The sequence below is a fragment of the Lemur catta genome, chromosome 2, assembly GCF_020740605.2.
Source record: "Lemur catta isolate mLemCat1 chromosome 2, mLemCat1.pri, whole genome shotgun sequence".
Taxonomy (NCBI): domain Eukaryota; kingdom Metazoa; phylum Chordata; class Mammalia; order Primates; family Lemuridae; genus Lemur; species Lemur catta.
Window position 1 is genome coordinate 8,290,777 of NC_059129.1, and position 27,880 is coordinate 8,318,656.

A 27,880-nucleotide genomic window follows, 5' to 3' on the forward strand; every position below is an offset into this window, starting at 1 on the left:
AAAGAGGCATTTTTGCCAGGTCTTAACATGCTTTCTTTATTGTAAATTCCACTAATTTAAGGAGTTAATAGAATTTTCTGTAGGGGTACAATTTCATTAAGCTTTACTTATAAAAACTACAGTATGCTGTTCTTTTATTTTACAATTTACTGTATTTAAGAAATCATGTTAAAATATAAATTGGCAGAAAATAATTGATAAACCTAGTAAAGCAGTGTCACAGTTGGATAAAGGGATTTAATTGTATGTATGCACTGACCATCAAAAGAAGGGATCAAACTAATCCTTTCCTTTAATAAAAACTTCAACATTGTTTGTAAATGCCTCATTTAAAGGAGTGGGTAGGGAAAGAGTTTAGAAAAGTCCAAGTAATAAAAGGTATTCAATTACTTGGTAAAGTTAAAAAGCTAATGCAACAATGTTACATCCAGATAAAAAACATTATTCAAAAGCAATTCAAATACCGAAAAGGATTTCAAATTGAATATTTTATTAACATGGTAGTTGTCTTTGTAACATGTGCACACACACTCGCACACTCAGAATGATCTGCCTGGGGAAAAATTACTAAATATGCCTAAGGGGAAAATGAAAAATAAAAAAATTCCTGTAGGTTTTCATTATTGTAGGCAATTATGTCCACATCACTTACAAAGCTATTGCCAAATCTGTCCAAGGAAGCAGAGTTTGAAAGGGGGAAAAAAATCTCAGGAAAAATTCAACAGTGGCATAGCAGAGCTCTCAATATGAGAAAGCTGACATAATGTGGACTTTTGCTGTGAATTTTCTCTTTGCAAAATATGGGGAGAGGTTTATCAATGGGCAGAAAATAAAAGAAGGCGGTGTGAAGTCGGCTTTTGCAGTCAATTTTCCTCACAGTATTGTGCAGGGTCATCAAGAAAATGCTTTTAGTCTTTCTCTGGAACCAGTTTCAGAACTTTTCCAATTGCAATGGTCTTACCTAGAAATGAAATTTAAAAAAAAAAAAAAAAAACCTTTCAGTAGTTAACAGCAAGTCTATGTTGTAAGATATTAAAGCTTATTATTATTTTAAATCAAAAAAATTTTTTGGCAATGAAAATTACTAATTAACTGGTTTTACCACCACAACCATGATTTCTGATTAGGTATTCTTAATAAGTGGGTCTTACTTGGAGGAGCTGGAAAAGAAATATGATTCCCTATATAAAAAACCCATCCTTGGACTAACAAAATGGAATATCCATATGATAGAATACTATTCAGCAATAAAAAGGAATTATGTGCTACATGGTTGAACATCAAAAACATGCCAAGTGAGATAAACCAGACACAAAGGACCACACACATTATTATATGATTCTATTTATGGAAAGCCCGAAAAAGGCAAATAGAAAAAGTAGATTAGTGGTTGCCCAGGGCTGGGGTAGGAAGAAGCGGCGATTATAAACAGATTTAAGGGTTTCTTTTTAGGTATTCTAAATGTTCTAAAATTAGAATGTGGTGATAGTTGTACAACTCTGTAACCATACTAAAATTCATTGAATTGTATACTTAAAACAGGTCGATTTCATATTATGTAAGTTATATCTCAATAAAGCTGCTAAAAACATAAACCTATCCTTAAGCAACTAAAAGGATGTAGCAGTTACTGCTGAACTACAATCCAGTGAACTTCCAGTAGTATCCTATGGGTTGTAAGGGATAAAAACCCCACTGGGTCTTGTGAAAAACCTAAGTCAAGTTACCTTTTAGGAAAAAGTAATTCTGGGGTTAAAAATTCCTGCTACCTTAATTTATTTTCTTCTGTCTGCCCAATTTTTATTAGGTTCTGATTGATAACCAAAATGATCATTTTGTTATATTCAGAGGATAAACCCAATAACCAGTTTTACTAACAACAGTAAGAGTTTTAAGATATAAGGACTTTATTTATTTTTTTGAGACGGGGTCTTTCTATATTGCCCAGGCTGGCCTCTAACTCCTGGGCTCAGGAGTAGCTGGAATTACAGGCATTAGCTTCTGCACTCAGCTACAATAAGAACTTTAAAGTAAAACAAACACTGTCTTTATACAGTTTTCTCTGAAGTAAGGTTCAGAGACTATATTCGTTACAGGGCTTAACACAGTTCCTGACACTCAGAAGATATACAGTAAATTTTTGCTAAATGGAATCAGAACAAACATGTGAATTGACTATTCTGTATTTAAACTGAACCATAAGTTTTTTCTTCCTCCATAAAAATAAATGAACCATAAAGTTTTATGTAAAGTTTTCCACAGTCTTAGTTATTTAAAGTTAGAAATATTAACAATTCATAAGGAAATGTTTCATAACAATCATTTTGTTTTCATACCAAAGAATTTCATGACCCCAAGAAAGGAAAGTTATAGTTGTTCTGCATCACCAAGACGTAGGGAGAAATGGATGCATACCAAAGAACATAAAATCAGAACTCTGAAAAATTAAGTGTTAAAAAAAATATCAATCTGTTTATCACCTTTATTCTCTACACATATTACAAAAGGATTTTATCATAGAAACGTCTTACTTAGTAAATAAAATTGCTCTGCAATCCCATTACTCACAAAATGTCAAAATTAAGACTTCATGTAGAGCATTATTAAATTTAGCATTATTGCTAAAACATATAATTCTGTTTTTCAATACAGTCAACTCAAACACTTACAAATATATTTCTTTGAATCTGTTGCAATGTGTACTGTACTCACGATGAAGGTTACCAAAGCTAGGCATCCTACTAGACATCAGTTTAAAATTCTTACCATCTCGTCATCAAATTGGCACTGACTGACCAACACTATGGTGCTCACACGGTAGTAATGTTCTCCAGGGATTAGGGGGTTATGGGGGGTAAACTCACAACTAATGGATGTGGTGAGCATTGTAAACGGGGGGCATGCCTCTAATCCTCGCTTGGGTGAGGCAAAGACATAAAATGTAACCAAAACGTTTGTGCCCTCACAATATCCTGAAGTAAAAAAAAATATTAAAAAAGAGTCTTACCCTCATCTCTTAAGGTAAAACGACCCATCTGAGGGAAGTCTTTAAAGGTCTCAAGGCAGATGGTTCCTGCTGTCCTTAACCGAGCAATGCATACTTGATCTTGCTTCACAAAACGGGGTCGAGTCTTACTTTTTTCTCCTGATTTTTTGTCTACCAAGCAGATTAAGGCCTAATCAAGAAAAGAGGATGAGAAGATCAGAATAATGCCAAATACAAGAATCTTTAGGAAGAACAGGAGTACAAATAAAAGTGCATCACTACTGCTGCTCAGAAATCATCAAGATAAAATAGTCTTAAAACCAAAATAAATAAACCAACCAATTATCTTAAAACAAACTCACTGTTATTTCCACTTCCTCAATACAGGTGTGAATATGCAGCACCGCATTATACCCTGGGCAGATGATGGATTTGTGCTCTATAATCACTATCTGTCAAACAAACAAACAAAAGTTCTTATCTTTATCCCTAGGGTAAAAAAGAATTGAATATTGTCAAGTGCCATATAGTATCACAAGAATTAGTGTAACTCACCATCTCAGTAGGACACCAACTTAAGCTATTTCTGTGTTAGAGGTGATGGGTCTTATTAATTTTGTTCACAAGACAGATAAGGTTACTTAACCTCAAAAGCATGTATTTCAATATCCTATACCTTACTTATCTTCTTGGCAAGTGCCTGATCAACTTTAAAAACATAGCAAGCAAGCCAGGGCCCGTGGCTCACACCTATAGTCCTAGCTACTTGGGAAGCTGAAGTGGGAGGATCACTTGAGCCCCAGGAGTTCAGAGTCCAGCCTGGGCAACACAGCAAGACCTCATCTCAAAAACAAACAAAAACAAAACAACCACACAAGTAGCAGGCAGACTTTCTTCTCTGGGAAGCCTTTCCTTTATATTCCCCAAGGAATTAAGCTAATCGTTACTGCTCACAAGTTACCTGGATGTGAACTTACAGCTCTATACTTACAGCTCTATTTCTCAATATCCAAAGTCCAGTAAAAGTAAACAACCTTACATCTGGCATCAACATCTAACTTGATTAATCATCATATCTTTTAACAGAACTCAAAAATTCTGTTAACTGTATCAATCATTTTACTGTCATTCTCCCAGGGAGGTCAGGTTGCTAACGACAGGGAGAAAAACATGTGTGTGATTTCCTGTCTGGAAGCTTATTTGCTCGGAACAAGCACACAAACCATGACTTCCAAGGCAACTTAACTCTAGTCAAAGTAAATACTAGATATAAAAAATTTATCAACAGGAGATCAAAAATAAAAAGGAACTCACAAAGAGTACTACTTCCTATCCAAATAGCACTTGTACCATCTTGAAGACCTTATGTGTATGAGATACATATGTCACGGCTGTAATATATAAATGGTTTATACCATTTAAATTCCCCTTCTACACACTAATGTGGGTTAAGTGCCATGTCCTAATTTCATTTAGACACTAAAAATCACTTAAGACCACTGCAATAGCTTGTTTACCTGGGCATCAAATGTACGTCCAGAATGACAAAGATTATTAGGATCACAAAGTATGAATCCGGGAAGAATCTCCTCTTCTTCAATTCCTTTCAGTCTGATTTTGAGGTTTTCACCTGGGGCTACAGTATCAGTCTCTACATCATCAGAAAGTATTCCAAGAACTTCCACGTTGTGCTTTAAGAGAAACCAAGATTGGAGGTTTTCTGATATATTCACTGCATTACAGAATAAAAAATCTGAACACTTGTTCAATAAAGAGTTACACGTCAAGGCCAGGAATGGTGGCTCACACCTGTAATCCTAGCACTCTAGGAGGCCGAGGCAGAAGGATCATTTGAGGTCAGGAGTTCCAGACCAGCCTGAGCAAGAGTGAGACCCAGTCTCTACTAAAAATAGAAAAATTAGCTGGGCATGGTGGCACAGGCCTGTAGTTCCAGCTGCTCAGGAGGGTGGGGCAGGAGGACTGCTCGGGCCCAGGAGTTTGAGGTTGCAGTAAACTATGATGATGCCACTGCACTCTAGCTGGGGCCACAGAGCGCGACTCAATCAATAAATGCTTTGGATAAAAGATGCTATGGTAGAATACTGTAATCTCCCATGCATAATACATCCAAAAACCTGAATGTCCAATTCCTAAGGTACCAATTATACTTAAACATTACATTGACAATGGAAACCTTTTCTAATTCACTGGGCTTGGAATTAGCATGGTAAATAAATTCTCATATCTGAAGCTCCTGATAATTCATGTCTATGTTCCTACATAAGTAACATTTTTGGAGCTGTTAGAGAAACCCTCTCTGGAAAACCAGTAATAGTTTCTTAGCAATAGGTTATCTGCAAATATCAGGAATTGAGCAATCAGAAATAACACAAGGGAATAATTCATAGTGATTCTGCATGTTTTAATGAAACTCTAATGGTGAAAAACTTATAAGACAGAGTTAAGACCCATTTAGGATAAAGGCAAACCCTCTGCATAGCTTAGACTCATTATTTTGTAGTATCCAACCTAACTATACATATACACACACACACATACCACTTACATCATGATTAAAACAGTTTTCATCCCTGGCTCTTACTGTGTTAACTGAAGAAAGTCACTTCTTCATTCCAGATCTCTATTTACTTGCCTATAAAATAAGGAGGTTGGTAGTCTCTTCACAATGCATCTTTTAGCTCTAACATGGTGTTAAGACCCCTTCATTTGTCATTGAAAAATAATGGCACCATAGATTCTTTCTCAAACTTTGTGCTTGACATTAACAAAACATAATCCTGACTTTATTTATTTAGTTAGAGTCTTGCTCTACTGCCGAGGCTAGAGTGCCGTGGCATCAGCCTAGCTCACAGCACCCTCAAACTCCTGGGCTCAAGCAATCCTCCTGCCTCAGCCTCCTGAGTAGCTGGGACTACAGGCATGCGCCACCATGCCCAGGTAAATTTTTCTAGATATGTTTTTAGTTGTCCAGCTAATTTCCTTTCCATTTTTAGTAGAGATGGGGTCTCGCTCTTGCTCAGGCTGGTCTTGAACTCCTGAGCTCAAATGATCTACCCGCCTCGGCCTCCCAAAGTGCTAAGATTACAGGCATGAGCCACCGTGCCCAGCCATAATCCTGACTTTAAAAAGTTAAATTTCTTTTAATGGAAATCCCTGTGCTTTTACAAAGTTCTGGCTCTTTGCTAATATTTTCAAGAGAAAATCTAAATGGGAAAGAGCGTAACTAATTCTTACCTTGTTTGGCATCATCACGAGCTGCTGGCCTTTACAAATAGATCCTGATTCCAGCTTTCCCAGGACCACCGTGCCCATGTCCTGTTGAAATTTAGCATAAAAAAATCAAGTTTCAGACTTTTGTTGCTGCTCTATAGCAGCTCAACAACCCAGAGTGAAATTCTACAGGGCTTATTCAGAAAGGAAAATCATTAGCTCAATGGCAGAATGCTTGGAATTAATCTTAAATATAGGAGAATTAACAAACACTCTATAAAAGTTTGTCATAAGCATCTGTATAATTATATATTAATAATTAAATATGCCTAAGATTTTGAAAGAAATTTTGGTACAGAAAACAGCACAGAATTTTATATTATAAGATCTGAACTATTTGTACAAATTCAGGTTCTCCTGATCTCTGAACCTGTTTCCTCAGGTGTAAAACTGGAAAAACAATATTTGTTAATTTTAGAATGGAGCTAATGAAGGAATAAAGTATTTGAGGAGTACAAAATATTACATAAATTGATACTGCAAAACTTAAAAAAAAAAAAAAAAGCTGAAAATCCAGTTCAACACAATGAAGTCTTATTTTTTTTAAAGACCAACATCCAGTGTTGGTGAGGCTATGGTAAAACTAACACCCACATGCTGCTGGTGGTAATATAAGTTAGCACAGTATGTTTGGAAGGCTACTTACCAATATCCATCAACTTTTATATGAAAATCCTTTAAACCCAGCAGTTTCACTTGTATGGGTTTATCACTAAGAAATGACCACTGGCTCACTGGGAAATAGCAGCCGATGTAAACTAAACTTGCTTAATAAATTATAGCCTATCTATACCACTAATATGAAGACATTAAAAAAAAAGACATCTTTGTTATGTTGTTAATAAAGTTTTTTCATAATTAGAAACAAAACACAAAACAATGATCTCACCCCCATAAAACCCAATTTCTTTAACATTTTGGGTACCTTGTACTTATCCACAATTGGCAGCCTGATTGGTCCATCAACTGATCTATTGAAGTTTGGCAAATTATCCAGATATGGAATAAATGGTAATCCGCTGAGAATATAACAATATCCATTTTAATAAGTCAACATAAATATCAAAATTTTTAAAGAAGTCACAAAAGTGTGGCTTTAAACAAAAAACATGGTTTATAACACTATTTCCATTCTACCCATGTACTCTTCTCATTTAACCAATTTATTATCCATTTCACCTCAGCTCAGTATAAGGCTTCCCCATAAACGTATTAAGATTTAGAAAAATATGTTATAGGAAACAGCCCATATACTGTAATCATATATTCCATTAATAAATTTTTATGGACTTTTCCAGCTCTGAAACCAAGATTCCACAACATAATTTCTCCTTTAAAACTACAATGTTTGGATTGGGAGACCTAATATTTTCAAAATGGCTGTGCTCCCCAAATTGATCTACAGATTCAATGCAATCCTTATTAAAATCCCAGCTGCCTATTCTGCAAAAATTACAAGCAGATCTCAATGTTCAGATGGAAATTTAAGGGACTCAGAATAGCCAAAACAATCTTGAAAAAGAACGGAACTGAAGACTACACTTCCTGATTTCCAAACCTCAGAGCTTCAGTAATCAAAGCTATGTTATACTGGCCCAGGACAGATATATAGATTTATAGAAGAGAACTGAACAGTCTAGAAATAAACTCTTAACATTTGTGGTCATCTGATTTTCAATGAAGGTGTCAATCCAATTCAATGGAAAAAGAATAGTCTTTTCAACAAATTGTGCCTAAGAACTGGACATCCATATGCAAAAACAAAATGAACCTAGACACATACCGTATACGTTGCACAAAAATTTACTCAAAACAAAACATACACCTAAATGTAAAAGCTAAAACTATAACACACTTAGAAGAAAACACACGGCCAAATCTTCATGACCTTGCATCAGGTGATGTTTTCTTAGGTATGACAGCAAAAGAACTATCAACCAAAGGAAAAAAATAGATAAATTGGACTTCATCAAAATTAAAACCTTTTGTGCTTCAAAGGACACCATCAAGAATGTGAAAAAGGCAATCCATAGAATAAGAGAAAATATTTGCTAATCATGTATCTGATAAGGGGCTTACATCCTGTACAAAAAGAACTCTTACGACTCAATAACAAAAAGACAACCCAATTTAAAAGGGGCAAAGTTCTTGCTATTTTTAAAGCCAAGATTACTTTCAAAATTTTCTTAAATGACTTACAAAGAGACATTTTTTTTAAAACAGGAAGAAATGGTTACTTACATGTACCAAGGGCAGAAATCTGACTGCTCTTTGAGATTTGCTCCAGTCAGTCCCGAGCAGGGCATGAAGTGAATGTCCTTTTTGGGATTAAAGCCAACTTTTTTCAAAAATGGCACTAGTTTCTCTTTACATTCTTCATATCTATGAATATTTATAAATAACTCAATTATAATGTAAACCAAACAAACTAGTTTCATCAGTAAACAATTTAAGGTTTGGAAAAACCCTAGAGAAAAGGCATACAATAACAAAACTATCCTTAATTCCACTAACATGTCCATAAAATAACAGTAAAACATCTAAGCCTACCTCTCATTGCTCCAATTTACTGTTGGATCATCCATCTTATTAATGAGCACAATTAAGTGTTTTACACCTGCTGTCTTTGCCAACATTGCATGTTCTCTTGTCTGTCCTCCTTTTTCAAATCCAGTTTCAAACTCTCCTTTCCTGGCTGAGATTACCTAATTCCAAGCAATGAAATCGGTTACCTCTTACACATCGGATCTATCCTTCTAGCAGTAAAACATCTTTCTTTTCAGTTATATCACAAGTTTTTTGCAAGAAAATAGAAGCAAATGAGTTATAATGTACATGCTTCTGAATGTCACAAATCAAACAATGTTTAGTTGGTTTAAGATTATGGAATGTTTCTTTCAATGCCCCAAATTCCCAAAATCTAGGATGCCTGTATATTTTATAATTGAAATATTTTCTAGACATTATAACTACAAAAAAAAAAAAGTTTATGTGATCCAGTGCCAGTACATTGTCAAAATCACAAAATGACTGAAGACCTTCAGAAACAGATGGTTTCTTACTCATTTTTTACCCACTGTACCTATCAGTGGGCTTGGCATTTGATAGACACTAAGTTCTGACACACTTATAGATAACAGCAATGGGAGAGAAAAGGTGAACCATATTTTCAGAGGCAAATCAAATTATAAAGATTTCATGAGCAGATTGTGACAAAAATGCAAATTGTGAGTGTGTACATCAATATAATTCACTTCAACCTAAATTCAAATACTGAAGAGATAAGCTGGACTGCTAACAAGTACGCAGATGGATTGGAAATGTCCTTACCAGCACAGCCAAATCAGCTTGAGAGGCACCACCAATCATATTTGGGACAAAACTCTTGTGGCCGGGGGCATCTAGAATTGTGAAATGCTTCTTTTCGGTTTCAAAATAGGCACGACCCACTTCTACTGTTTTACCCTTGTCTCGTTCTTCCTGATTTGTATCTAAGGCCCAAGACAAGTACCTGAAATAATTTTTAAAATAAGAATAATACTGCTAAGAACATAAGAGTTTTTAAGATGTTCTTCTACCATTAAAGGTGTAACTGGTAACATCCAGCTTTATATCCATCATACAACATCGGTGAAATTTAAAATAGGCCAGGTGCAGTGGCTCACGCCTCTGGGAGGCCGAGGTGGGTGGATCGCTTGAGGTCAGCAGTTCGATTCCAGCCTGAGCAAGACCCCGTCTCTACTAAAAATAGAAATAAATTATCTGGACAACTAAAAATATTATATATAAAAAAAAAAAATTAGCCAGGCATAATGGCACATGCCTGTAGTCCCAGCTACTCAGGAGGCTGAGGCAGGAAGACTGCTTGAGCCTAAGAGTTTGAGGTTGCTATGAGCTAGGCTGATGCCACAGCATTCTAGCCCAGACAACAGAGCAAGACTCTGTCTCCAAAAAAAAAAAAAAAAAAAAAGTGGTTATATGACCTAATTAAATGGATGGTTTATAATTTCTCCAACAAGTGTATTACCAGATGTTTGGGGCATTTCCAAATTTCCTCTGTGTAAGTCATTAAATCATTAGGAACAGATCTACTGTATATTCTGAGGGGAAGGGAAAACTTTCCTTTGTTATGATACCATTTTAGACCTCAAGAATTTATATTTTATGAGAGGCCGAGGTGGGTGAATCGTTTGAGCTCAGGAGTTCGAAACCAGCCTGAGCAAGAGCTGAGACCCTGTCTCTGCTAAAAAATAGAAAGAAATTAGCTGGACAACAAAAAAATAAAAATTAAAAAAAAAAATTTATATTTTAGTAGACTACAAAAGCATTATGTGGACATGATTTCTTTAAAAGTAATTTATAGTGTCATAAAAGTTTACTATACCAAGTTTCTCTGTTTTTTTCTTTAGCTTCTCTTTCATACTTTTCAAGTGTCCTTTTGTCAACCATTCCAGTCAAATACCTGAAAACATTTCGAGAAAAAAATAAGTAAACACTTAATTACTCACAAATTACTCAGTGCAATCAGGAAAATTTTAAAGCCCTAGAGAGGGAATTTCAACTCCGGAAAACAGCTATTTTAAAGTAAATGTACCACTGGTGAATGCTAAAATTGTGGAAAGTTTAAGTGGAAAAATGATGTTTGCACAGTCTCAAATTATCAGATAAAGCAAAGAAATAACTTTATAGTAGCAGAGAATCCTGACAGACAACACCTTAACCAAGTACTCATGGCTAACATTACCAGTAATAAGTAAAAACATACTGAATCCATAAAACAGGACTGACATCAAGGATCCCCAAAATGATGCACTGAAAATAACACAACGCATCTTCTGTGAAGCTGTTGTCCAAAATGCAGAATCTCATCCAACTGTGAGAAAACATTAATCAAACTGAAACTGAAGAATAGCACTCTTAATTTCTAAAGTCATAAAAGACAAGGAAAGATTGAGGAAATGTCACAGGTTGGAGGAAACTAAGGACACTAGTAGAAAAACTGGTGAAATTCAAATAAGATCTGTAGTGTAGTTAATAGTATTGTGTCAATGTTAATTTCCTAGTTTTGATGACTGCACTGTGGTTATGTAAGATGTTAACATCAGGGTAGGATGAATGAAGGGTATATGGCATCTCTTTGTACTATACTTTCAACCTTTCTGTAAATTAAAATTATTTCAGAATACAAACAGTTTCTTAAGAAATAAATGTAAGCTAGGCAGAGTGGCACATGCCTGTAGTCCCAGCTACTCAGGAGGCTGAGGCAAGAGGATCACTTGAGCCTACCGTTCAAGATTGTAGTGTGCTATGACTATGCCTATGAATAGCCACTGCACTGCAGCCTGGACAACATAACAATTTTTTTAAAACTACGTATTAAAATTAAAATGCATTAAATATATAAAATTATGTATTTAAAAATTAAAATTAAAGGCCAGGCACGGTGACTCACGCCTGTAATCCTAGCACTCTGGGAGGATCCCTCAAGGTCAGGCGTTTGAGACCAGCCTGAGCAAAAGGGAGACCCTGTCTCTACTAAAAATAGAAAGAAATTAGCTGGACAACTAAAAATATATAGAAAAAATTAGCCGGGCATGGTGATATGTGCCTATAGTCCCAGCTACCCGGGAGGCTGAGGCAGAAGAATCTCCTGAGCCCAGGAGTTTGAGGTTGCTGTGAGCTAGGTTAATGCCACAGCACTCTAGCCCAGGCAACAGAGTGAGACTGTCTCCAAAAAAAAAAAAATTAAAATGAAATAAAAAGTAAATGTAAATATAGGTATTTATATAAAAGAAAAAAACTGCAAGTGTTATCCAGGCAATGACCTCTTACTTCTGTTACTTGACAAAGTGAGGTTGTAATTTTATTTTTTTAAATACCATTGTGACATTTAAGAGACTTTAATCTTAAAATAATTCCTTAGTAATGCCTAACTGCTTCCCTTTACTCAATCCAAATCAAAAGCTTCCTGTTCCTAGCTTTCACCTCTGTGTTCTCTGTGCAGTCATCTATAGTGCAGTGATCCTAAGCACTTGAATGTAGAACTCCAGTGAAATGCCACCAAAAATTACAGCCCATCAGCAAAAAATACACAGTATCCTGAAACACAACATCAAATGGGCAAGAAACTTCCATTCATGGACCCTTGGTTAAGGATCCCTGGTCAACTGCCAGTCTTAGGGTGGCTGTTTGGAAATTTTCATAAGCAAGGTAACTGGCAAGATTATCAATTAAGGCCAGGGAGCAGGAGGAAAACCAGGGGAAGGCAGAGTAAACAAACAAACAAATAAACTTTATCAATTAAGATTATTAAGATGATGATGATATGCCCTCTAGGTCCTCTGATGACATGGTCTGAAGAAATGGATCTAATTTAGAGAAGGGATTAAAAATTTAGGACCTTTTAATTATAAAGATTTCATCAACACTAGAATGCATTAGTCAAGGCCAGCCATGGTGATTTCACCTAGGTAGCTTCACCAAGCTACCTAGGTAGCTTCTATAGTATGACAAAAAATTGTCTTAGCATGTCAGCCAGGCTATTTGCCTGTTATTAAATCCACATAATTTCAAGGAGCTGATGAATGAGGAAAAAACATTTCCCCCATTCACCAGATTCAAGAGTTGGTTTTCATTATTCCCAAGTAAATCATACTCAAAGAAGACCAAGATTTCCCATAAGGCAGGGTCTGTAGTTGTTTTTATCAAAAAAAAGAAAAGCTTTCAGAAACACATTTAATCAATGATCCATGAAGAGTCTGGTGGTGATTAAAATCCACAGGAAAATACTAACAATGATCACACTGCAAAAATCACCTCTCAACATCAGCCTTCCCTATAGGTAATTTTATTATTAGTAGTAATTTTTCTAACCTGCATGGTGGCTCATGCCTGTAATCCCACCACTTTGGGAGGCTGAGGTGAGAGGATTATTTGAGGCCAGGAATTGGAAACCAGCCTGGATAACATGGTGAAGACCTTGCCTCTTAAAAAAAAATTTTTTTTCTTAACTTTTATGGGGGGCACTGTTTTATCTCCTTTGTATGAATGTTTACAATACCCAAAATTCATTCAAATTAACTCTATTATTTAACAAAAGATACAGACTTACATTATTTGTCCTCCAATGGTTGACTTGCCAGCATCTAAAAGTAACATCAACATGCAAGCCATAGGTTATATATAAAAACCAACAGCTACATATGCAAACACAACTAAGAATGTCTTTAGCATATATAATTAAACCTTGCAAAAGCAACTGAACTGTAATAGGAATTTGGGGCATAAACTCTAGTTAGTATCCTCTCCCTTGGAAATGAGGCTGCCAAAACTCCCCATAGCTCAATAATGACTTAGAAATACTTTACTGACAAAGAATTTCTGAACAGATTGCTCTCTGACCTTCAGCTAGCAAGCACAGCAGCAACCAAATATAAATTCCCATGGGGAATTTATATTTGGAGGAGAGCAAAAGTAGCTAGAGAGCTGTAAAGTACATATAGGTAGTCACTCTTTCATTGTTAACAAATAGGGTACATGTTCCTTTATAAATTTCAAAGGAGTTCTTGCTACTAAAAAAGGAATACAGTATTTCATATTCAGGGGGAAGGCAGAGATAGAAGAAATAAAAGGCACATAATTCTACATTTTCTTCTCACAGTTTTGGGTATAGGTCAGATAATTAGAAAATATCTGAGTCAATTAAATAGGTTTCTTTTGGCAAAAACCAAACCAGCAACCTGGCAAGCACCCAGAAGTTACACCAAGTTATTTTCTTACTTCACATAAAATTAAACTACCTAGTAAGGTTAATTAATTAAAATTAATAATAGGCGTTCACATAAAAAAGGCACATTTTCTAAGATATTGATATATTATGCTGAACCATCATCAGGGGTCTACAGACATTATATACATGTATAGACATACATACATGTATATGTATTTCATACAAATATACTGAAGCTTATTTTCTTCCAGTTTCTGCCATTACATAATTGTTCATTTGCCCAAACTTCAAGAACAAAGTACTTGGGCCCGGTGCAGTGGCTCATGCCTATAATCCTAGCACTCTGGGAGGCCGAGGTGGGAGGGTCCCTTGAGGTCAAGAGTTCAAAACTAGCCTGAGCAACAGCAAGACCCCATCTCTACTAAAAATGAAATAAATTAGCCAGGCGCAGTGGCTCACGCTTGTAGTCCCAGCTACTCAGGAGGCTGAGACAGGAGGATCGCTTGAGCCCAGGAGTGTGAGGTTGCCGTGAGCTAGGCTGACGCCACGGCACTCTACCCCAGGCAACAAAGCAGGACTCTCAAAAAAAAAAAAGAACAAAGTACTTGCAACGTTTTGCCAGCTAAAAAAAAAATCTAGCAGGTTAAAAATCGAGGCATTTTAAATTAATTCAGTTCAATTTCACCAAACATCTCCAAAGAGCTAAAGAAGTTCTATTTGATGTATCCAGTAACTTTGGTCATTTCTTATAATTGCCGAGTGCTACTTACCTACATGCCCAATGAATACTACGTTTACATGTTCTTTTTTAGGAGCACCTGGAGGTGCAACCACAGATTTAGGTTTTGGTATTTCCTCTTCCTCCTCCATCATTTCATGGGCACTTTCCTCTGGTGGCCTTCCATCTCCCAAGGAACCACCCTCTGGCTCTACTTCACTTATTTCTTCTTTGTGCTCCCATGATTCTTCTGGGGACATTTCTGTCTCTCCATTTTCTACTGAAGTTAAGAAATTTTAACTTAATATTCTGAAAAAACTTATAATCGATACTTTTAAAATACACAAGCTTTAAAACAACAATTGGAACTTTGCATATACAGTTCCATTTCCTAATGTCCAGTGACAAACAAGCAGGAAAATCTCTTTCACAAAAGAAATGGGTAATAGCCATCAGGATGGCCCCACTGCTGCTGTCAGTTCAGAAAGCTCTGACTCAAAGACTATGTGAGACTGCTATTTTAGCAAAGCTTCATTTTCATAAGGACAAACAAAATGTAAACAAGAGATCTAACATTCCCAACAGCTCAGTTATTCCAGTGTCAGGATGCCCTGCCAGTGGGGGTCAGGGAGGCGGGGGGAAGTAAAGTCTAAAATCAGAACACAGAAAAGGGGTAAAAGGATTTAGGAGATTATTTTCCCTTTCCTCTTTAAGTAGTAAAACTTTGGTATCAACTTTAATAATCACTTTGTGAACATGAATTCTTTAAGAATAAAGTTACAAAAAGGAAGGAAATTTTTCACAAAATAAATGGGAACAAGTATTTAAATTGACTTTAGCATTCCTCCACTCAGTTCTATTTGTAATCACTAAGTTTACCAAGGCAGTGTCAATGCCCAATTAGTTCTGCCTTCTAAATACTAATAGCAAAGACTCAATGTGTCTTAAATGTAGGCATTATAATAATCATAACACTTACATTTGCACCTTATGTCTTGAGAGTGAAAGAGTTTCATATTACTGTATTAATATGGTCAGAAATTTTCTTACCAACAGGTTCTGAAAGTTCCATGCTAACAGCTGAATTTGAACCTAGACAAGAAATTGAGATATAATATATATTTACAAAACAATATCTAGCTCTATACACCATAGATAACTTAATGTTTTCACAATCAAACTTTCAAAGAGTATATCATAAAAAATTACCTTCACACAACAAATGTTCCTCTTGAGAGGATTCCACAGGTGCTGTTTAACAGAAATAAATTCTATTAAAAATTGAGACCCACATTATGTTTCACTTATCTTTTAGTATACAGTAAAAAACAGAAATTCAATAACACAGCGCAAGCCTCAATAATTTAGATCGATGGCAGCTAACTCAGGTCTTCAAATTAGAAGTCTCTTTTTAACCTACTTTTCAAAATTCTACCAGTTTCAGCCGATTTTAAAACATTTTCAGTAATTAAAATATATTCATAAAAGCCTGCTTATTCTCTTGATTTGCTGTGTAAACCTTTTTCTTCATGGATATTGTAAAAGTAATCTACAGCCCAGCCCAAATCAAATTAGTGAGATTTTGCTCAATACTCATCTGCTTTCCTAGATTCTCTCTTGGTAACCCTCTAGCCCAAAAAGGCTATGATTAGCTCTTTATAAAATTCCATAGTCATATGTTATCAAGATCTCTGAATAAATTAAATTTGATACCAATAAGATAAATGACTTTTGTATAAAGTCCTGAAAAACATATAAGGCCCTTAAAACACCTGCAAAAAGGTGATTCCAGTGATGCTGGTTTTGTCCTATACTAGAACTCTAAGATGAAGCAATGATCCACCTTCCACAGCTGTTACACTGCAAATCTACTAATGACATTACTGGAAGAGATGTAGGAGAAATACATACTAACACCCAAATATATGTCTGTTTTTCATATCTGATAAACCTAAATGATACTCCAGTAAGAAAGGGCCCCTGCTTCTTGTGTCTCCAAGATATAGAAAGATACCAAAGAGTTTGAAGTCCCATGAATCATGCACAGCAAGTAATAAAGAATAGTGAATTTATAACCTACAAAATTCTAATTTAAAATCACTACCCAGAAAGTATTAATACCTATAAGAGTCAAAAGAAGGTGTTTTGGGCCCAAACTTCAACAGCATCAAATGTTGAGGAAAGTAATTTCCTGTCCCTGATGAATAAAGGGCAAGCACGGTGGTATGGTGGGCTTCTCTCCACCACTTGAGACATCTCTAACTGTAACTGAACTTTTCAAAACCAAACAGTACTTACACTTGACCACCTAGTTCTTAGCACACACTCTTAGATTTATAATACAGATGCTCCTCAACTTATGAGATTACATCCCAATAAATCCACTGTCAACTGAAAAGTCGAAAATGCATTTAATACACCTAACCTACTGAACATCACAGCTTAGCCTAGCCTACCTTAAACGTGCTCAGAACACTTACATTAGCCTATGGTTGGGCAAAATCAGCTGGCAGCACACTACACAGTACACTATCAGTAGCTTACCTTCATGATTGCATGGCTGACCCAGGGCTGCGGCTCTGCCGCTGCCCAGCATCACAAGAGAGTACCGTACCGCTTTAACACTAGCCCAGGAAAAGATCAAAATTCAAAGTATGATTTCTACTAAATGCATATTGCTCTCACACCATTCTACAGTCGAAAAAATCTCAAGTTGAACCATCCTAAGTGGAGGACTATCTCTATACAATACATGCATAAGGTTGTAAGAGACCTCTCAGGACAGGTACATGTGTCATGAGACCATCTGCACGGCTGCATAATGCAGCATAATGAAAATCTGTTCAGTTTTATTTTTCAAAACAAGTCTACAATTTATAATGTTTGTCTTAAGACTGTAAAGGTTACAGAGGCAAAGATAAGTGTCACAGACCAAAAACAATGAAGTGCTTAATATGCACGTATTGATATTAAAAGGCCCAAAAATAAGTTGACCATGGTTTCCCATGGTGGAAAAAAGCTTTCTATCAAACATTTAGACTGTGGATCACAATGGCAATGCCAGTCACATCCATGAACTGATGTTTTTGAAATGAACCAGAAAAATCACATACATAGCAAGATATTCTTTAAATGTGAACTCAATATAATTGTGCCCAGTCTTCACACATGCACAAACAACCCATACTCATTCATTCTACTCCGGTATTATTCATAATGCATATGAGATCCAGATTTCACTGGCTACTAATTAGCCTGGGCTTAGAATTCTCCTACCTTCAAAGTCATTTGTTCACGGTTAACAAACATGACCATTAAGGGCTTGATTTCTCACATCCTGTATGGGTCATATCTGGAAGACGTTAGAAACTCTCCTGAGGAATGAAATTATGGTTTCAAGTTTTCCGATGTTATCTCCATGTTCAGAAACATATCCTTATCAGGTATTTAAAAATGGAACAGCTCTTTTAAGTGGTAAAGTTGTCAGAGTGTACCAGTGACTGCAACTGCCATACCCCAAATTAAAAGGAAAAATTAATACTACAGTATATGATAAAGGAAGATTAATGAACTGGCTGTAATATTAGGTACATTACCACAAATTTTAAAACATGATTTTACAAGACAGCCAACCAATAGTACTGCCTGTGATTTAACACAGATCTGGATCTCAAAACTAAATCATGGTGAAACAACACGAAAGGTCACATACTATATGATTCCATTTATATGAAATATTCAGAATAGGTAAATCCGTAGAGACAGAAAGCAGACTGGTGGCTGGCAGAAGCTGGGAGGAAGGGGAAATGGGGAGTAACTGCTTAATGAATGTGGGTTTCCTTTTAGGGTGATAAAAATGTTTTGGACAGATAGAAGTGCTGGTTGTACAACACACTATGACTGTACAAATGCCACTGAATTGTTCATTTTTAAATGGCTAATTTTATGCAGATTTAACTTCAATTTTAAAAAGAGGCATAAAATTTTTTTAAATATCTGAAATATGGATCAAAGGACTTAAACATGGAGAATCCTACTCAGCCAGCTCATGAATACAGCACAAGTTAGTTAAGGTCATATGTATGTCAGGTAATAAAAGCTATGTTTTGATTCAAGTTACATGTTTTAAACACAAATCTTTGGCTAATTCTTAAAAAGTACTTAATCCATATATTCAATAAATCTGCAATTTAAATCTTTACTGCTTTAGATACAAAAACTAATCTTTAACCCTCTTTACACACTAAATATAACCATACAAAATGTTTAACATAGCCATCCTAACTAAAATTTTCAGTCTTGTTAGCTAAATGGTGTGTTCATTAAAGAAAAAAACAACTTCAGTGCTGTCACGTTAGTCACAAGTGTCTTATGTTGCAATGCAACTGAGAAATATGTGTGAAAAAATTCTGTCCAGGTTTCTGTAATGATGGAAATGTTCCATACCTGTGCTGGGATATGACAGTCACTAGCCACATGTGGCTATTAAGCACTTGGAATGTGGCTATTGTGCCTGAGGAACTGAATTTTAAATTTTATTTAATTTTAGTAAATTTAAATTAGCCACATCTGGCTAATGGCTACATGTTGGACTCAGTTCCAGCTCCTCTGAAGGATTCTCCGTAATTGTACACAGTCGCCTACCTGATTGCCCACTTTGGTCCTGTTCTCCGTCTGCCCCAGCACCCTGAAAGGCAATGATCTCTCCCCCAGGATATGACACCTCTTTCAGTTGCAGGTACCCTCTATGTTAGTTCTTGCTCCCTAGGAGATTACAGACTTCCAGAATGAACTGTGGGGTGGATCAGCTTCTGAAATATGGAGACTTTCTTCTCTATTCTTGTAATCTCCACAGTTGGCACAGTGTACTGTATAGAATACACAATCAATTTTTACTGCATTTACTTCAGCAATTTTTCTTTGATTTTCATACCGGTTCCTTCTAATCTTATCACTTCACTTTTCTCACCAACCCTAGCCTCTGTGTATTTGCTGTATTTCCAAGAGAGTTCAATGGAGTAAAAATAATCCTAAGTGTGCCAGCTTTCTAAAGAGGGGGTAGAGAAACACTATATTCAAGAGATGTTAAAGCATAGCTTAAGTAAGGAACTAAAATTTCTCTGCTACTCACTCAGGTGACCATACAGTCTCACCAACATTGCACACTGAGGTATTTTTCTCCTATAGACCACACTGGAAAACAGTAAAAGCAGACATCAGAAAGAAAAGTCTGCAGAACACATAAAAATGTGGATGGTTTTGCCTTAATTACCTAACACTCTAAAAAAATATAGAAAGAAGCAATTTCAAAATATTACTTTTAAGTTAGAGCATGGCCTACTTATGATAAATGCCATTCTGCTGCTACTGAGACAGAACATAAATTCAATGCCATAGTCCAAATTCATGGGCCCAGTCTCTGAAAACGTACTTAATATCAAATCACAAGGAAAGGTCTAGCAGAGTCACTACTACTACTACAGTAAGATTTGGCGTGACATAAATTCTAATCCTCACGCTTCCTTTTACTCATGGACATGACCTAAGTTATTTAGCTTCTCTGAGCCTTAATTTTCTCACCTGTAAAATGGGTCAACAGTACCTAAACCTCAGGAGAATACTGTGAAGACCTAATGATAAGGGCATATTAAGCACTGGTGGTAATTTCTCAATAATGTATTACAAGCACTTTAAAGCCCCAACATAATTACAAAAATTTTTAAGAATGAAACATTAGAAAGGCAAATGCCAGGGCCACTCTCTCAGAAAACCCATGCTGGTTGTAGTAATTAGCTTTAGGCATTCCTCTTTACCCCATTATTAAACAGCACAGTGTGACAGAAAGCACTAAACTAACAGGTGGCAAATTTAGATTCTAGACTCAACTGTGTCATTAACTCTGTGCATGACCTTAGGCATTTATTTACCATCTCTAAGGCTTTAGTTTCTTTATCTGAAAATGAAGAGCTTGAAATCCTACTGCTAGGGTCATTTCCAGCTGTAAGGTTCTGTTCTAAGACCCTCTTTATTCAGTTACTAAAGCAATGCCACATATCAACCTGATTAGACTTTCTGTATGTGAAGTAACTCAATTCCATTATATTTCTCAAACAACCCTAAAAGATAGTCTTACTTATGATCTGTATCTCTTCTATTTGATAAACAATTTGACGCATGTTTAAAATACATCAACCAAAACCATTTCAGGTAGCCCCAATAAAGTATAAAAATAACAGAAAAACATCTTTCTGCTATCAGTATCAACCACCCAAAGGAGACAGACACAGATGGCTTAGTAGTGTGGTAATATACTGGAGTTCTATAGAAACAGCCAAGAAATTATCCAATGACATCCTAAGGTATGCACTTTTTGTTTTTTTCAAGTGAAGTTACATACAATTACCTAGTTGGAATGTGGTTTGGAACTGGGTGTCACCATTCTGAGGCTAATGAAAGATGCTGAGGAATTCCTTAGTAATTGTTTCTCTCTCCTCATCAGTAGAATTATGATGGGTAACTGGTTCAACTTGGAGTACTGTCACAACGAAGTTTTCTTAGAACAAAGCCATTCATGAAGAAACCAAATACGTCTATAGCCTAGCCATGCTTTGTTAAAATCTATTGAAAACAAGGACAAAACTTTTAAGCTTTGATATGAATCAACAATTGACAGCAAAAAACAGAGTCTGAGGACTTCAGAACAATCAAGAGACTCCAACTAGAGGCCAAAGTCTTGCTTCCCAAAGATTTTTAAGAACTGAGGGTAGAATGATAAAATTCTAAATTAACATGCCCCAATAGATACACTAGCCAGAATTGTAGTAACTACACTCACTACTGTTTGATATGAAAGAGACAATAGGTAGCGTAAAAATATAACCTGTGCTCTACTTTAGTGAAGTCTTGGCAAACTTAAATCTAAATAGGGAAATACAAGAAGGGGGGATTTTCTATGTGAATTAGATCTTTTTTTTTTCTTTTTTTTTTAGTTTAAAAATTTCAATTAGCTTTATTTGCAATTCTAGAACTGGGATACACTTCATTCCATAAAATAGCATGAATTAGATCTTAAACAAACACAAAGTATTCATGAAGAACACTTAGCAAATATTAATAATAGATAAATCTTTAGTTTTATGATTAAGGTGACAAGATTGAAATTGTTTACATAAGGAATTCCTGCTCTCAGCTTTGAAAGCCATCTACACCCTTTCTATGGCCCTCTTAACACATTGTGTCTTCCACTAGAGTTAACTGGACACGTGACCCCTTTTTCTAGACTCCTTGAGGCCCCCAATTTACTCATCTTGGTGTAAGTTCAAGTGCCCAGCACAGCATTCAGTGGACAGGCGAAGCTTTGTTAATTGGTTGCTAGTACACATATCTGAGAAAAACCAGAGATTCACATCTCTGGAAAAAATTCCATTCTCATACAGCTAACTCACCCCAAAAGGTTATCAGATCTTTTTTCATTCCTTTCTCTTCAACCAGAAAGATAATACTGCTTTAACACTTTAAGACATTTCCTCCCCAGCAAACCAAAGCAAGTAAATCGAGGCTTAAATTTTATCCTCTATAATACTTCCCTAATTTGTCCTGATACATTTTAATTGCTATCTTTTCATGCAGTACAATTTCAGAAAAGGTAAAAAATAAGGAATAAAAGAATGCCATACGCTATGTACTAACAGCACTAAAATAAAACGTGCTCCAAAGAGGGTTTATTCCCAGTCAAAATGTCTAACAGTTTAAACAAGTGCTCCACCTGGCATAGCACAGCACTGGCTGATGCCCTCATTTGTTCCTTAAATCCTCACACTCAAGCCATTCATACATGTAAAACCATTAAACAAAAAAGCCAAAATCTAATAATCAGTAAGTCAAGGTAGGAGAAGTAGATCAGGAACAATACTTTCCACTGATCTCTTCCTCCTACTCTATCTCATTTACTGTCCCATCAAAGCCTAAAATCATCTTTACATTAGAATTGTTATTGCATGAACTTAAAGAAAAACAAACTCCACATCAAGAATCTTATCTATCAGCCTGTACGGTGGCTCACGCCTGTAATCCTAGCACTCTAGGAGGCCGAGGAGGGCAGATCGTTTGAGCTCGAGTTCAAGACCAGCCTGAGGAAGAGCAAGACCCCGTCTCTACTAAAAATAGAAAGAAATTATATGAACAGCTAAAAATATATATAGAAAAATTAGCCAGGCATGGTGGCACATGCCTGTAGTCCCAGCTATTCAGGAGGCTGAGGCAGGAGGATCGCTTGAGCCCAGGAGTTTGAGGTTGCTGTGAGCCAGGCTGATGCCACGGCACTCTAGCCCGGGCAACAGAGTGAGACTCTGTCTCAAACAAAAAAGAATCTTATCTATCACACAGTCTTCAACAGGTATCATTTAATAAATACCTAGCAATACATAATAATAAAGTGTAAAGCGTCTCTGGACAAAACAATCATTACTTTGATTCAGGATCCTCCCTACTCTGGTGGCCTTGAAGAGGGCACTATTAAGAATATTCAGTGATTGTGTTCACTTTGGCAGCACATATACTAAACTTGGAACAATACAGAGAAGATTAGCACGGTCCCTGTGCAAGAATGACACTCAAAATTAAATATAAAAATTTAAAAAAAGAAAAGAATATTCAGTGATTAAAAGCAACCAAATGATGATTCCATAACCTTGTGAATATACTAAAAACTAACTGAACTGTACACCGTAAAAGGGTGAATTTTATACTATGTAAATTGTGTCTCAATCATTAAAAAAATATTTAAAGTCCTTCGGCACAAAAACACATTCAGCAAAACCCAAACACTAAAAAAGAACATTTCTCTTTAAAATTCAAGTTTCACAATACAATTTGCTATGTTTTAGAGACAATTCCTCCTTTGAGGAAGTACTGTGGGCTGCTGGTTTTATTTCATACTTATTTTTTAATGGCACAGTTTTGAGTGGCATTGAGGGTGACATGGTACAAACAACACATTACTTTAGGAAACCCTGGCTGTTCTAAAGTCCAAGTAATCCTGACTAACATTGCTAAACCTGTTTCTCATAACAATAAAAAAGACAAGTAGGCCAGCATGGAGGCTCACTCCTGTGATCCCAGCACTTTCGGAGGCCTAGGTGGGAGGACTGCTTGAGGCAAGGAGTTGGAGACCAGCCTGGGCAACATAGCAAGACCCTACAAAAAAATTAAAAGCATTAGCCAGGTGTGGTGGAATGAGCCTGTAGTCCTAGATACTTGTGAGGCTGAAGCAGAAAAACTGAGGCTCAAGCAGGGAAAGCTTGAGCCCAGGAGTCTGAGGCTGCAGTTAGCTACAATTAAGCCACTGCACTGCAGGCTTGGGCAACAAAATGAGACTCCGTCAGCTGGGGAAAAAAAAAAAGACAACTAGGTGCAAATTGGAACTTAAAATAAGTACATTCTACCAGGGAAAATGTTTTTCTAGTACCCATTAAGTTTTTTCTTCTACATTTTCATTCCTTCCAGACCCTCTATTTTAATGAGAATCACTTGGCCAATTTACTTAGCTCTGTAGAGAATTGCACTTAAGTGAATTACACTTAAAGGGGTTCTACTTAAATCATTTCTTTGGAAACCTGTGTTTTTAAATTTTCAGAGATCCAAGGTCAACACTGAATCCCAAGTTCTGACTTGGGATGGCTGGAGACAGACATAACCAGCAGCCTTCCAGTGATGGTGAATGACACTTTGAGCAAAAGCATCTTCCTCTACAGGTTGCTCAAGGCAGCACTGTAGGTATTTAAAAAAGAAAAAATAGACAAACCAACCTGTTTTCAGGAGAAATGACAGATAGTCTCCTAGTAAGGCACATTTTTAAGTTATTCTAGGGGTCTGATCTCTAGGCTCCTTCAACAGCTCTCCTGGTATCTAGTTTAAAAACATCCCCCACAGGCCGGGCGCGGTGGCTCACGCCTGTAATCCTAGCACTCTGGGAGGCCGAGTCGGGCAGATCTCTCAAGGTCAGGAGTTCCAGACCAGCCTGAGCAAGAGTGAGACCCCGTCTCTACTAAAAAATAGAAAGAAATGATTTGGACAGCTAAAAAAAAAAAAAATATATATATATATATATATATAGAAAAAATTAGCCGGGCATGGTGGCGCATGCATGTAGTCCCAGCTACTCAGGAGGCTGAGACAGGAGGATCGCTTGAGCCCAGGAGTTTGAGGTTGCTGTGAGCCAGGCAGACGCCATGGCACTCTAGCCAGGGCAACAGAGTGAGACTCTGTCTCTTTAATTTTTTTTTTTTTTACTAAAAAAAAAAAAAAAAATCCCCCACAAATCTCAGCTATGTCTTAACAACAAAAGAAAACATGCTAGCCCTATGATTATCCATTTCCTCACTATCAAAAAAACTTGCAAACTTCTTGGTTCCCCCTTTGTAAGTTTCAGGTGAGGTGCTATTTCCAATTTCCCGCCCTGCTTTTTCCAAGCATCATACTCTGACCGTAACTTTTTATGGACCAGAATGGTGTAGAACATGCAATCCAACAGTCCTACATAATTCTGGATCTCAATTTAGAAAATCCATTTTTTTCCAAGTAGGTATCATACACAGGATAATTTTTTTAAACATTAACTGGCATTTTGGTAGAAGCAGTTGGTAAAGTCAGTGACACCAAAATAGGTTTACGATTAAAGAAAAAAAGTTTGCCATAATGTAGGGACTTTTCTTACCAACAACTTCCCTACAAATTTTTATATTTCCAAATTCTAGCAATGTCAAAGAGAAAAGGACTAAAAGTAAAACTACAAATTAGCAAATACCAGGAAGAGAAAAACCTATGTAAGAGGTAATGTCTAGTCACTCAAAAGTGACCACCTTAGACCACTGCTCTATGGATGGTTGTCCCTTGATGACTGGCTGATGGCTAGCTAGAGAGGCTATAAATGGAGTCCTGAGTCTAGCCGGAGTGGTGCTGGTGGCTCCAGAGTAAGGAGTGAGGGTAAAAAAGAAAATGTCTTGCAAATTCCATTTATAGGGAATCTGGCAGTTTGAGGAGCCGATAAGTGAACTAGTTGAGGTAGTGAAAATGGCTTGATGTAAGTCAAGAATTAAAAGCTGAACTAACTTCCTGATGCAAAAGGAAAACATCAACCACGCACACAAGTAAAATACCACAGTCAATAAAACAACCAAATCCAAACTCTGTGTTCACATACCTATGTCACAAAAGTATTTCTCCAAACTCTATCCTTTACCTCCAGAGAGCAAACTGTGGCAAGTTTCTGAAGAAATCAAACTCCAAGAGCACTTTTACAATGTCCACTTATCTAAGAAATACCACAATACAGAACTTTAAACAGAGAAATCAACAATATGCTTAAAATGAGCTGGAGAAGTCTGTGACCTGGCCCACCAATATCCTGGCTAAATAATGAAAGGACAGTCAGCCTTTTCCTTCCTTTTTCATTTTTTCAAGGTAAAACTCCATTATGAGAATAAAGTTCATTCATTGGACATTGCTACAAAATCAGCACCTGAAAGCCTGCTACCACTTAAGCAGCCCCTAAATACAGGAAGACTTTTAAAGACAGAACTTAACTTGAAATCGTACAAAGTCTGATTTAGTTACGGCCAAAAAAAAAAACCACGTGACAACTATTAAGTTATAACAAATGCTCAAGTGTCTGAAAAAATAGACTAGATTACTGACACATGAACACCAAGTACTTGGAATAAGGTCAACGATTTTACAACAATGAAAATTCTAAACGTGTCACTGACAGAAAATTAAAGTCTAAGCCCCACTTAATAAAGACACACAATACAGTTTCATACCACACATTAAGTGATTAGGTGAGGAATCCTAACTTTGTGACACTTTGTGAACTTTCTAAGGGTAAAAAAGATCTTCGTGTTGATAGCCAACAGTTTCTGCCCGATCACAAGACTGCAATGCATCTTGGGATTCCTTCAGGACGGTTCCGTGCCATAGATATTTAAGACATAATTACAGTTTCAATAGTAGAAATTGCAGCAAGAGACGCTCTCTCGGCTGGGCCTAAGGTGAATGGAAAACTAAAGCATTTATCTTCCCCACTCCTGGACCTCTCAACGCCCACCCGACTGACTCCTGGCTCCATCTGTCCTCCCTTCTGGGCCTCGTGGCACTGACCTGCCGCGGCCCCCGCTCCGTCCCATACGGTTCCCATTTCCAGGGGTAACTGCAGCCCCCCCAGGTAAAGAAGGGGCGGGACTCAGGCCCAGGGGGTTTTCCGACGCGCTGCCCCCTCCCTGCCCCGCCAGCCGACGCGGCCGCCCCACGCAGGCCGGCTCCCGGGCTCCCGGCCGCCCCACCCAGGCCGGCCGGCGCCTGGCGCTACTGTCAGCACCCCACGTGCCGGCCGGCCGGGCCCCACGGCCGCGCGTCGCCGGGCCGCAGCCCCACCCCATGTGGGCTTCAGTTCCCAGGCCGGCTGCTCCAGCCTTCCCGGCCCGGCTTCGCCCCGCGTCCCCGGGGTTGCCCCGCGTCCCGGCCCTTTACCCGAAGGGCCTCCCGCGCCGCTGCCGGCTCCGTGGTTGTTGGCGGCGGCGCCAGCGGGAGGTGGCGGAGGCTGCGCCGGACCCCGGAGGAACGACGGCACGAACTCGGCGGCGTGGACGTTGGGCACGAAGGGCTTGGCGTTGACGTTGAGTTGCCGGCTGAAGGCCGCACTGAGGTGCTGCTCACGCTGGGCCTCGGCCCCCGCCGCCGCCATGGGGCCGCCGCCGCCACCACCACACGGGCCCGGCCCGGGGGCTTCCATGTCCGCCTGGTCCCAGCAATCGGGCGCCGACTCGCTGCTGCTGCTGCCGCTGCTGCTCCCGCCGCCGCCGCCGCCGCCGCCGCCGCCGCCACTGCCCGGATCCATGATCGGGGGGGCCGTGTGTGTGGTGAGGAGAGGGCGGGAAATGGAGGTGGGGGCGACCGACCGGGGAGGAGCAGGCCGCGCTGACCCGGCGAAGGCGGCGAGGCAGAAAGGCCGGGGGCTAGCGACACGATCCCCGGCGTCGCCGCAGCGGCAGCTACAGTCCTGACTCCGCACTAGCGACGGCGGCGGCGACAGCTCAACCCTCCTCCTCGTGTGTGCGAGCGGATCTCCTCCCACCCAACCCCAACCACTTCGGACTGCCTC

General features: G+C 37.9%; 1 protein-coding gene and 1 non-coding gene across 3 annotated transcripts; one reads left to right on the top strand and one right to left on the bottom strand.

Annotated features, from left to right (window-relative positions):
* Positions 1 to 473: 473 nt before the first annotated feature.
* GSPT1 (G1 to S phase transition 1) lies at positions 474 to 27,880 on the bottom strand. Of its 2 annotated transcripts, none has more exons than XM_045542620.1 (15): positions 27,250 to 27,880; positions 15,934 to 15,975; positions 15,775 to 15,816; positions 14,777 to 15,001; positions 13,389 to 13,422; positions 10,662 to 10,739; positions 9,608 to 9,788; positions 8,828 to 8,982; positions 8,519 to 8,659; positions 7,203 to 7,296; positions 6,242 to 6,322; positions 4,504 to 4,677; positions 3,349 to 3,438; positions 3,008 to 3,176; positions 474 to 961 (listed from the first exon to the last, which is right to left on the bottom strand). In XM_045542620.1, exons 1-15 carry the CDS (start codon positions 27,614 to 27,616, stop codon positions 909 to 911), a joined length of 1,926 nt encoding a protein of 641 aa, XP_045398576.1. In that variant the 5' UTR covers positions 27,617 to 27,880; the 3' UTR covers positions 474 to 908. The 2 variants fall into 2 exon arrangements, with proteins under 2 accessions (XP_045398576.1, XP_045398574.1); XM_045542618.1 differs by having other exon boundaries at positions 14,777 to 15,004.
* Positions 23,258 to 23,360, top strand: LOC123633673. Its single transcript, XR_006733699.1, has one exon. It is a non-coding gene; the product is annotated as a U6 spliceosomal RNA (small nuclear RNA).

What these genes read in the sequence shown, in the direction of transcription:
- GSPT1 (XM_045542618.1), bottom strand. Translation starts at nt 27,616, where the DNA reads ATGGATCCGGGCAGTGGCGGCGGCGGCGGCGGCGGCGGCGGCGGCGGG. An exon ending in GGAACTTTCAGAACCTGTTG is followed by an intron (nt 15,005 to 15,774) that starts GTAAGAAAATTT and finishes TCTTAACTTCAG; the next exon opens with TAGAAAATGGAGAGACAGAA. An exon ending in TTGAGGAAGTGGAAATAACA is followed by an intron (nt 3,177 to 3,348) that starts GTGAGTTTGTTT and finishes TTTCTTGATTAG; the next exon opens with GCCTTAATCTGCTTGGTAGA.